Source organism: Hyperolius riggenbachi, chromosome 11 (genome assembly GCF_040937935.1).
Source record: "Hyperolius riggenbachi isolate aHypRig1 chromosome 11, aHypRig1.pri, whole genome shotgun sequence".
In the NCBI taxonomy this organism is placed as follows: Eukaryota; Metazoa; Chordata; class Amphibia; order Anura; family Hyperoliidae; genus Hyperolius; species Hyperolius riggenbachi.
The window spans coordinates 107467814-107480015 of record NC_090656.1 but is presented as its reverse complement, the minus strand read 5'-3'; the positions used below and the strand labels follow the sequence as shown (position 1 = coordinate 107480015).

General features: G+C 44.3%; 1 protein-coding gene across 1 annotated transcript in view; it reads left to right on the top strand.

The window, feature by feature from the left end:
• Positions 1-12202, top strand: part of LOC137538847 (SITS-binding protein-like) — a 187907-nt gene that overhangs the window by 111844 nt on the left and 63861 nt on the right. The window contains exons 5-6 of the mRNA XM_068261220.1: positions 3233-3427; positions 6843-7111. Of these exons, the coding sequence (XP_068117321.1) occupies positions 3233-3427; positions 6843-7111 (464 nt within the window). The remainder of the gene's footprint in view (positions 1-3232; positions 3428-6842; positions 7112-12202) is intronic.

Sequence of the window (12202 nt, the reverse complement as noted above, 5' to 3'; positions counted from 1 at the left end):
CCAGACAGCAGGGCATTGCAGTATTCAAGGCGGGAAATTATGAGGGCATTGATGAGGAGTTTGGTGGTGGCAGAGGTCAGGAAAGGGCGAATCTTACAGATGTTACGAAGGTGGAAGTTGCGGGACTTTGTGAGGTTTTGGATGTGGGGAGTGAAGGAGAGTGCGGAGTCCAGGGTGACACCCAGACAGCGGGCTTGAGAGGTAGGTTGAATGGTAGTGTGGTTAACAGTGACATGCACATCTGGGAGGTTTATGGATGTCCGGGGTGGGAAGATCATAAATTACGTTTTGTCTAGGTTTAGTTTCAGGAACCTAGCGGAAATCCAGGAGGAGATGGCTGATAGACAGGAGGAGACCTTGTCCATGGTAGTGGTGGATATGTCAGTGGTGTGGAGGTAGATCTGGGTGTCATCTGCATACAGATGATAGTTAAAACCCATGGAGGAGATAACCTTGCCAATGGAGGATGTGTATAGGGTGAACAGTAGGGGGCCAAGGACTGAACCTTGGGGGACTCCCACCGAGAGGTGGTTGGGGGTGGATGAGGACTCATTGAAGGCGGTCGTGAAGGAGTGGTTGGAGAGGTAGGATGAAAGCCAGGACAGGGCAAGATCGTGAATGCCCATGGACTGGAGGGACTGGAGGAGTAGGGGATGATCTACTGTGTCAAAAGCTGCTGAAAGGTCAAGAAGGAAGAGAATGGAGTATTTTCCTTTAGCTTTAGCTAAGGCAAGGTCATTGACCACTTTGGTGAGAGCAGTTTCGGTTGAGTGGGCAGGCCGAAATCCAGATTGCAGTGGGTCTAGCAGTGAGTTGGCATTGAGGAACTGGGTCAGGCGTTTGTGAACCAGATGCTCAAGGAGTTTTGAGGCAAAGGGGAGGAGGGAGATAGGACGGTAGTTGGAGGCTAGCGAGGGGTCAAGGGAGGGTTTCTTGAGCAGGGGTAGTACAGTGGCCTGCTTGAAGTCTGAGGGGAAGGTGCCTGTGGATAGGGAGAGGTTGAACAGGATAGTGAGGACTGGGGCCAATTCCGTGAAGTGAGGCTGGAGTAAATCAGAAGGGATGGGGTCAAGGGGGGAAGTAGTGGTATGGGAAGTCTGCAGTAGGTGGATGACTTCCTCGGTGGTAGTAGGAGTGAAGGATGTGAGGGGAGGATAGGGTGGAGGAGGAGCTGGTTGGGAGGGGGTGGGAGGTGAAGATTTGAGATTGGATATTTCCTGGCGGATGGAGACAATTTTGTTGGTGAAGTGGGTGGCTAAATCTGTGGCAGAGAGGGAGGAAACGGAGGGTGGGGGGGTGGGTTTAAGCAGGGAGTTGAAAGTGGCAAAGAGATGCCGGGGGTTGGAAACTTGTGCTCCGATGAGCTTGGTAAAGTATTCCTGCTTCGCATGAGCAAGGGCAGTGTGGAACTGCAGCAGGTTATCCATTCAGTATATTCACTCAGTTTACCCTTATACTACATAGATTTGGTAAGATTGGGTGAAAAAGATTGGATCATTAGTGGCCACCATTAGTGTCGTCATTATTTTAGTGTGGAGGATAATCTTAGTGGTACACACAATGCAATTTTCCCGTCAGATCAACAGGTTGATCAATAATTTCCAGCATGTCAGATATACTCCCAATTGAGAAAATTGATCCCTTTCTCTTGGGTGCAGATTGGACATGCCAGAAATTAAGGATCAATGCGTCAGTCTGACAGGAAAATTGCATTGTGTTTTTTAGACAGCTATTTCATTAACTACTTTAGGACCAAGATAATTGAAATTGGGTTCCGGGCTCTGTCTTTCAATGTAAGCCACTGTCATTGGCTTACATTGAAAGACAGGGTCAGGAGGTCAGGAGCCAATGAAAGCGGCTCCTGACCGGCACACAGAAACTCTGCCATCATAGGGACGGCAGAGTGGGTGGCCCAGGTTCCCGACATGCAGGCGGTGACGGCGGTTGCGGCTGGTATGTGCGGCGATTCATCGTTATCCGTCGAGACGCCGCTGTTTCTGTACGAGCGGTCTCTGGTACTTAAGTGGTTAACAAGTTTTAAAGGGTCCCTGAAATTACCTTGAATATTATAATTATTGTGATTTATTGCATTTATAAAGCGCCAACATATTACGCAGCGCTGGGCAATAAATACATACAATGATACTAAGGATGACAGACGTAACAAGATTATACAACACAGGGCAAAGCTATAAAAAGCATACAGGATACAAGATACATGATGATGGCTGTGAAATAAATATACAGTAGAGTTACTGTGTGGTAAGCGGTGGGTAGGCCATCTCAAAGAGGTGGGTTTTGAGGGCTTGCTTGAATGTGTTGAAGGAGGGCGTAAGTCTGATGGCTGGTGGAAGAGAGTTCCACAGGGTGGGGGTGGCTCTTGAGAAATTTCATTGAGGCGAAACTGAAACTGAAACTAAACATTAGTTGTTGTGGGGCCTGGCAGTGGGGGTTAACCAGTTTGGTTGTCGACTGTTGTGTCAGTGGTCCACATCACTCTACATTATCCTGATACTTCCAAATTCAAGTATCAATAGTTGCCTTTATTGAGTGTTGCAGTAGTGGAGCGGCATGCATGGGCAAAGCAGTGAAACTGTGTGGTGCATTCCTGTTTTGGAATTGTGCACATGACAGAGGGGTTAGACACAAGTGATGTCTGATGTCGCTTGTGTACACATTCGAAGGGTGGGGGCATGCAGATTTCCCTGTTGGCGCTCTCTGCTGCGGGGACAAATCTACATGCAATGGTCTCTTCTGCCACTCACAAATTGCAGCACACCATGGGCTTGATTCACTAAACCATGATAACTCAAATATCACACCTTATCAAAGATATCACACCTTATCAAAGTTAACACGCCTTATCAGAGTAGCAAAGCGAGCGTTACAAACCCATTGCCAATTAGCAGGCATAAGTTCGTAGCATTCGCTATGCTACTCTGATAAGGCGTGTTAACTTCGATAAGGTGTGATATGTTTGATAAGGTGTGGTATCTTTAATAAGGTGTGATATTTGAGTTATCACAGGTTAGCGAATCAAGCCCAATGTGTGTAATCAGCCTAAAGGGAAGCAATATGTCACTAAAGTGCAAAGTGGGGTGGTTTATCCCTAAACTCCTGTTGTTGTTATTCCTAATTAAGCAATATTGCATTCCTTTCTGCATTACATAGGATAGGAGCAAGTAATTTAAACAGTTAACACAAATAGTAATTTAAATGTCCTTCTTTCTAGGACCACCAGCCTATTACAGACCAAGGAGGAGAGATTCACAGACCACATCGGGGTCCATATTCCCTTAAGCACCTCAATATTTCAGTAACCTCATCTCCATATTCAAAGTTTCATTCTCAAAAACTTCAAGAATATCTTTATGAAGCACAAGAAAACTACTGGCTCAGTCTGCTTTCAAAATTAGATGGATCAATGGTATGTATGACCTCTAACCTACTACTAAGCTGGTGAATAATGATTGAAATGCACTGTTAGGTACATCGGCCCATATGAAATTCACTTTTTCTCCTGAGTTTTCTCCTAGGTGATGTTTTCACAACATGTTATAAAATACATTTCAAACTACCAGCAAGCATGAAAATACTGAAAATAATTATGATAGTCATTTTTCACCTACTTTTGGGTACTTTTTTTCAATTATACAATGCTTTAAAGTTAAGAGAATATGAAATTATCTAGTTGATAACTCAGGAGAAAAAATAAATTGCATATGGGCCAGTGTATCTATACCTAGATCGTCAAAGGCTAAATTACCCATGAATAAAAAATATATAAAAAAGGTATTAGGACCTTATTCAATTCACTTTTTCTCCCAAGTTTTCCCCCAGGAGATAATTTTTTATCCTCTGTTTAAAATACATTTTTAGTGCTCTGCAATTGAAAGTACCAAAAAGTAAGTGAAAAAGTATTGTAAAAATTATTCGGAGTAATTTCTTGCTGGCTGCTGGCTTAATCACAATCGCGATCATGGTTCTTCCAATATTCCACTACCGTCACTGAGCTCCTACACAAACTATAGGAGCTCAACTGCACAGACAATGGGCTCGATTCACAAAGCGGTGCTAACCCAGTTAAAGACTTTAGGCATGATAACCATTTTTATCATGTCTAAACTCAGTTTAGGCATGATAAGTTTAGGCATGATAAGTTTAGGCATGATAAGTTTAGGTGTGATAAGTTTAGGCATGCTAAGTTTAGATAAGTTTATTACGCGCACAAAGTCCCGCACGCAAAGCAGCGCCATTAAACTCTATGCAAAGTGCACCAGACTTTGCTAGCGCAAAACTTTTGATCAGCTGTGCACTGCGGTGCTAACCCAGTTGGTGCTTAACCACTTTACCCCCCAGTGCTAAATTTCTCCGTCCCTCTGCGCACTGCTTCACCCCCAGGGACGGAGAAAGGCGCACTTGTTTGTTTACTGGCTGGGAGTGGGCGGGGACCTCGCGCGCACACTCCAGCCAGCCAGCACAGCAGGTGACTAATTGGATGTTAGGAACAAGCGTTCCTAAATCCAATTAGACGCGCCGATTGCGGACACAATGGGAGACTGCTTCAAACAGAAGCAGTCTCCATTGATAACAATTAAATGTAAACAAATGTGCAGCGCGCGATCGCGCGCCCCCGCGACCCGCGCGCGCGCGCACACACCCCCGCTCTGCAGTGCAATGATTGGTTATGGGGACCCCAGTCCCCAATAACCAATCATATCACTGAAAACAATCAATGGAAGCAGCGCTGCAAGGCACAAATAGCGCTGGTGCTTCAGGGGTAAAAACCCCTCCGTTGTGAAGTGGTTAAACTTATCACGCCTAAAAACTTATCACACCTAAACTTATGCCTAAACTTATCACACCTAAACTTATCACACCTAAACTTATCATGCCTAAACAGAGTTTAGGCGTGATAAAGGACTTTTTCACCACGGTGCTAACTGTTAGCACCGCTTTGTGAATCAGGCCCTATGCATCAGGAGGACGATTGCGTTCGGGAAAAAACTGTGCAGCAAACAGTTTGCACTAACAGTTCTCTGCCATCGCAAAATGCAATGTAGTGGAAAAGAGCCCTCAAAGGCATTTTATTAAAAAGGTGTGAAAATATCACCTAGGAGGAAAGGTAGGAGGAAAATTGAATTGAATTAGGCTCATAATCTTGACCCAATTGTTTTTGGGGGGAAATATATATTCTAACAGTTTTGCCTGGTTATCGTGATTTTAACCATCACAAATTATCCTTAAATTCAGAAGCGCACAAACTTCTGTTCCTGTTATTGAAAATTCTTGATTATTTCAGTTGATGTCTGTACAGATATCCCCAATTCACCTCCCCTGCATCCTCAGCAGTCTGCTGTCCTGGAATTATTTGACCTATTGAGATTTTTTGTATGTATGTTTGCTACACTTTTTTTGTGATAGTTAAGCACATTTTGAACTGGTGGTGATTTTGGCCAATTACTAGGGACGCCACTGCTGGATCTAGTCCAGAACAGCATCACCCTATGTGGGATCACTCTGATCTGTCCAGCAGCGCACAGTGACATAAAATAGTGAAATTAAACTGGTGTCACGTGCATGCAAGAGAGTGGAGCTACAACACACAAACTGGCATTGGCCCTGTCCCCCACCACTGATGCTGGGTCAACTCCTAGTACAAGGAGGTACAGACCCTCCGGATCTCTGCTGCCGCTGCACATCTCGATCACCCATGATCCCCCTAACATGCCAGGGAAACAATTGAGTACTGAGGTGGTGGGGGGTGGGAATGCGAGTGATCAGAGAAAAGGATCAGTAAGGGTTAATAGCTTATTGTGTATGTTGGGGGGCTCATGTTGCATTTCCTGAGGTGCCAAAATAAGTCAGAAACAGCCCTGATTGTGACAGTGTTTTCCTTACACTTGTAGCGTTCATTCCTCTTGTGTCTGTCTCTGCCCATCAAACTTCTGCCCAAATGACCACCCAGACATTAGTGGAATGCATTTCTAAATGTTTCTGAATGCCACTTCTGGAAATGGACTGAAAGCCATTGTCATCAAATATTGCCTGGGTGCAACAGTGGTAACGTGAAGAAAACGCTATAGTAGTACTAACATTTTTGGCTGCTAAAAGTATACTGTATGTACATACAGAGTGGCACTCATGTCACTGTGTCTGCTATAATGTTTGGAGAAGTAAAGCACTTCATGCATGTAGATTGCACAGTAGATAAGTGTTTTAATGAACTACGTCAAGGTCCATCAGAGGATTCTCTGGAATATTTGTCAGGAACATCATCATTGCTTGCAGTGTCTTAACTGATGGGGACTGGGGAGCTTGTTGCTAGTGGGGGGTCCAAAGCCAGGGCAGCCTGGCTTCCTTTTTCCCTCCTCTGCTGTGCCCCTCCAATTTAAGCTGTTTTTCCCATGCAGAAGAGGTATATTTATTATCTTCTACAGCATCAGGTTGGTCAACCATCCATGAATGGAAAGAGAGGACAGATTGCCACACCACAGTATGAGCCTCCTCCAAAGATGGGGGTGTTACATTACTTGTGCCTTCTCAGGGTTTTTGATTGCTTCGGTGGTTTCCTTGTTAACCCGTCACTGCATAGCTCCCAACTGTCCCTCTTTTGGAGGGGCAGTCCCTCTTTGGGAGCCCTGTCCGGCTGTCCTTCTTTCCTCCTCATTTCTCCCTCTTGGTTAAGTGTGTGTGTGTGTGTGTCTGTGTGTGTCTGTGTGTGTGTGTGTGCGTGTGTAAGGAGGGCAATGATTTGTAGCTATGTACCTGACTGGCTGTCTGTATAATCTAAGTTCTATTAATATACATATGCATTTTTTTCCCTATGTTCCTTCCCATAGACACCAATACTGACAAGATGGAATGGCCAGATTTCTGTGAGACTGAATATAACTAACAAAGTGGCTGAAAGTTGGTACAGCAATAATGTGAAAAACTTGATTAGCAAACTTGGGGCAGAATATATCACAATTGAAGGGGTAGAAGGCAACACATTTCTTGAACAATCCATACAGCCTCCCCGAGGGTTTGAGGGTGACCGATATACAGAAGCTTTAGCAGCCATGGTCGCAAAACTGGGAAATTCTGCAATAATTACAGCAAGTACGAGGTAAAGTAATTTTTTCAGCACTTTTTCAGCACTTTCTCTCACATTCCTGGTGGCCCAACTTGCAGCTTAAAAAAAAATCTTAAGATTTAAAGAGATACTGAAGCCATTAAAATTACCTCTTTTTAATTTCCAGTCCTGTTCAGCATTAAGATCAAAGAGGATTCGCTGCATCCCTGTGGCAGGTATTTATCCCCCGAAAATCCTGGGGCAAAATTCTATGACTTTCCAAGTCGCAGATTTCGTTGCCCGGGGGAGGCAGAGCTGAGCGCAGTAGCTCTGCCTCCAGTCCAGTCAATCTCTGCCGATCTCCACCTCTACCCGCCCCTCTCAGTGAAAGAAGCCTGAGAGGGGCGGGGAGAAGCGGAGTTCGGTGGAGATTGACTGGAGGCAGAGCTACGCAGAATTTTGCCTCAGGGATTTTGGGGGGATAAATACATTGTTCTGCCACGGGGATGTGGTGAATCATCTTTGATCTTAATGCTGAAGAGGACTGGGAAATAAAAAGAGGTAATTTTAATGGCTTCAGACTCTCTTTAAAACTATTAATCTGACCTAAGGTAGACATGACATATTTGCTTAGTGTACCCCTACCTTACCCTCAAGTACACAGCCAGTACCATGTGTAAAATATTCACCCTGCATCAGTCCTGCCACTCCATGGATCTAGTGTTGAGACGAAATGTGCATCATTTCGCGTTTCTATAATTAAGGATGCAAATTTTGCCTCTACAACACAAATTTGTAATTTTATAATTGCCTTACAAACCGTAATTTGGAATTCCACAAGCGTAATTTGCATTGCGTAATTTTGCATTCTGCTGTAAATTTGCATTCAACACAACATTTCATAATTTCGTGTTTTCTATAGAAACAAAGTTATTTTAATTATAATAATGGACGTAATTTTTTTTCTAGTAGTAATTATGCAAATTTAAGTAATAACTAAACTCAGGAAAGTCACTCATTTGATTGCAATTACTGATAACGCAAAGGCCGCTGCATGTGCTGTATCAGAATGCTCCACCTGCAGCCACTTCTAAGACAGATGCTCTTTTCCAAGGTGCACTTGGCGGTCATGCATGCTGAGACATTTGGTTCTGAGCCTTGCAATATCTGATAATGCAAAGATCCCTGCACGTGCTGTCGCTTTAAGGGCTCGTTTCCACTATCGCGAATCCGCATGCGTTCAACGTATGCGGATTCGCACATGTAATGCAAGTGGATGGGCCTGTTTCCCCTGTAGCGTTGTTGAGGTGCGTTTTTTTCAGCGGTGAAAAAATGCACAAAAGAGCCGCAGAATTTGCCTGCAAGTGGAATGCATGCGAATCGCATGCAATGTATTTAATAGGGAAATCGCATGCGGTTTCCCCATGCGTTTTTTGCTGCGAATTCGCATAGGTACGAATGTAAATTCACACAGGCAGTGACATGGTTAAAATCGCATATACCCTCACCTATGCAAATTCTCATGCGAATTCGCGGCAAAAAACGCATGGGGAATGGCATCCGCATGCGATTTTATCAGCGGTGGAATCCAGGCGATTCTGCCCCGCAATAGTGGAAACGAGCCCTAAATGTATCAGGAGGCCCTGTAGCCACTTCTAAGACAGGTGCTCTTTGTCAAGGTGCACTTAGCGGTCATGTTGAGACACTTGGTTTTGGGCCTTGCAATATATGATAATACAAAGGTTCCTGCACGTGCTGTCACTTTAAATGTAGCAGGTGGCTCTGGACTGGAACACAATTTCGAGAACGGACGAAATTTCCACTTTAAACACGAAATTCCGATTTGTTTCTGTTATAGAAACAATCATAAAAATGAACCAATCACTAAGCTGGAGAACACATAGGGCCTGATCAAATTCACTCTTCCTCCTAAGTTATCGCCTAGGAGATAATTTTTCATCTTCTGCTTAAAACAACTATTAAGTTGAAAAAAGTACCATAAAGGAGGTGAAAAAAAAATTATACAAAAAGTGTTTTCTTGGTTGCTAGTGGCCTAAAAGGCATTTTATTTATAAGATGTGAAAATAAAAGCTCAGGAGAAAAGGAAAATTGGATCAGGCCCATTGTCTCAAGATTTGCATAGGAGAGTTTAAACGTCCACAGGAGTCTGCAGACCTGGTTATCAGGAGCAGAGAGAGAGAATATTTAGCAGCCGAGACCTGGTGGTACTAGCTGCATACTGAGTGGTTGAGGCATCTTACAAATTTAACTTGCTGTAAGTGTTCTGGAAATTGAGAGGTTACCTTGCTGCAGGTTTCTGGCACAAATGAAAGGCAGCAGACTCCTGCAAAGAAAGAGATTAAGGGAGATTGAGGCAATAAAAAGGGTAACAGTAAAAAAGGGCGCAGGAGGCTAGTGGACAAATCGGGCGCCGCCATTCACTCCTATAATAATTATCGTTTAATGGGCGGCGAACAGGAAAAAAGGGCGCCCGAGAATAATAATGTTTTCCAACGGCGCCCGAAGATTTTTCATGTTTTATAACTGCTTGTGATGATTTACGTTTCTTATTTCAATAAAACATTATTTTAAATGTTATCCCTTACTGTTTGTAAAACATTATTATTCACGAAACAAAGCGATCAGTATGTAATGTAAATTGTAATATATTTTATCCTTTACTGTTTTTAAAACATTATTCTACACACAATACAGTGAGCACTAAGGAGGGTCTTAGGTTTAGGCACCAACAGGGGGGTCTTAGGTTTAGGCACCAACAGGGGTGTCTTAAGTTTAGGCACCAACAGGGGGGTCTTAGGTTTAGGCACCACCAGGGGGGTCTTAGGTTTAGGCACCAACAGGGGGGTCTTAGGTTTAGGCACCAACAGGGGGGTCTTAGGTTTAGGCACCAACAGGGGGGGTCTTAGGTTTAGGCACCAACAGGGGGTCTTAGGTTTAGGCACCAACAGGGGGGTCTTAGGTTTAGGCACCAACAGGGGGGTCTTAGGTTTAGGCACCAACAGGGGGGTCTTAGGTTTAGGCACTAACAGGGGGGTCTAGGGGTTAGGGGTAGGTACAGGGAGGGTTACTTAGGCACCAACAGGGGGGGTCTTAGGTTTAGGCATCAACAGGGGGGTCTAGGGGTTAGGGGTAGGTACAGGGAGGGTTACTTAGTAATTTTTTTTTTAAACGTTATTATACGTTTCACTATTTAAACGGAAGATTAACGTTTTTACAATTGCCGATTTAATGCACATTATTTAATGATTTATAACTTTATAAAACATTAATTTTAAACGAAATACAGTACAATACATTTTTAAACGTTATCCATGCTTATCGTTTAAAACCCCGCGCCCTTTTTTCCCAGCGCCCCTTTTTAACGTATGCAATAAAAAGATAGAGATGGAATACCTGTCACTTGGCTGAAAAATGAAAGTGGGTAGATGTGTTGTAATTTGCAACTGATCTACTATTGCTTTCATGCTTAAACTTGATAATGTTAACCTAATCTAATGCTTCTGGCAAACAGAGTCGGACTAGGACACTTAAGCCACATCTACATGCGTAGATGCGGCCGCGATGTGGCTTATCAATCGAGCCGCTGATGCGGCTCGATTGATAAGATCCGACAGGACGGATCTTGCTTCCCCCGATTCCCTGCTTGCTCCCCGCGAGGGGACAATGGCAGGGAATCGAGCGGAAGATAAGCGGCGCCAGCGGGGACGAGCGGGGGATCGAATCCGGCACGCGTGGGGACGCGGCGGCCACGTGCGGGCACGCGGAAGAGGCGATGCGGCGGCTAATCGAGCCGCCGGATCGCCGCCGCATCTACTCGTGTAGATGCGGCTTAAGGGCCCACCAGGAAAGTTTCTGCCTGGGACCCCCCCCCCCCCACTACCCCCCCCAACACACACACACAGACACACACACGGCACGGGATTGCCCCCCACCATTTTGAGCTCGCTCTTGCATGTACTACAGATATTTAGCACTATATAAATGAAAAACTATTTGCCCCCTTCCTGATTTCTTATTCTTTTGCATGTTTGTCACACTTAAATGTTTCTGCTCATCAAAAACCGTTAACTATTAGTCAGAGATAACATAATTGAACACAAAATGCAGTTTTAAATGATGGTTTTTATTATTTAGTGAGAAGAAAAAACTCCAAATCTACATGGCCCTGTGTGAAAAAGTGATTGCCCCCCCTTGTTAAAAAATAACTTAACTGTGGTTTATCACACCTGAGTTCAATTTCTGTAGTCACCCCCAGGCCTGATTACTGCCACACCTGTTTCAATCAAGAAATAACTTAAATAGGAGCTATCTGACACAAAGAAGTAGACCAAAAGCACCTCAAAAGCTAGACATCATGCCAAGATCCAAAGAAATTCAGGAACAAAGGAGAACAAAAGTACTGTAATTGAGATCTATCAGTCTGGTAAAGGTTATAAAGCCATTTCTAAAGCTTTGGGACTCCAGCGAACCACAGTGAGAGCCATTATCCACAAATGGCAAAAACATGGAACAGTGATAACCCTTCCCAGGAGTGGCCGGCTGACCAAAATTACCCCAAGAGCGCAGAGAAAACTCATCCGAGAGGCCACAAAAGACCCCAGGACAACATCTAAAGAACTGCAGGCCTCACTTGCCTCAATTAAGGTCAGTGTTCACGACTCCACCATAAGAAAGAGACTGGGCAAAAACTGCCTGCATGGCAGATATCCAAGGCGCAAAGCACTTTTAAGCAAAAAGAACATTAAGGCTCGTCTCAATTTTGCTAAAAAAACATCTCAATAATTGCCAAGACTTTTGAGAAAATACCTTGTGGACCGACGAGACAAAAGTTGAACTTTTTGGAAGGTGCGTGTCCCGTTACATCTGGCGTAGAAGTAGCACAGCATTTCAGCAAAAGAACATCATACCAACAGTAAAATATGGTGGTGGTGGTAGTGTGATAGTCTGGGGTTGTTTTGCTGCTTCAGGACCTGGAAGGCTTGCTGTGATAGATGGAACCATGAATTCTACTGTCTACCAAAAAATCCTGAAGGAGAATGTCCGGCCATCTGTTCGTCAACTCAAGCTGAAGCGATCTTGGGTGCTGCAGCAGGACAATGACCCAAAACACACCGGCAAATCCAC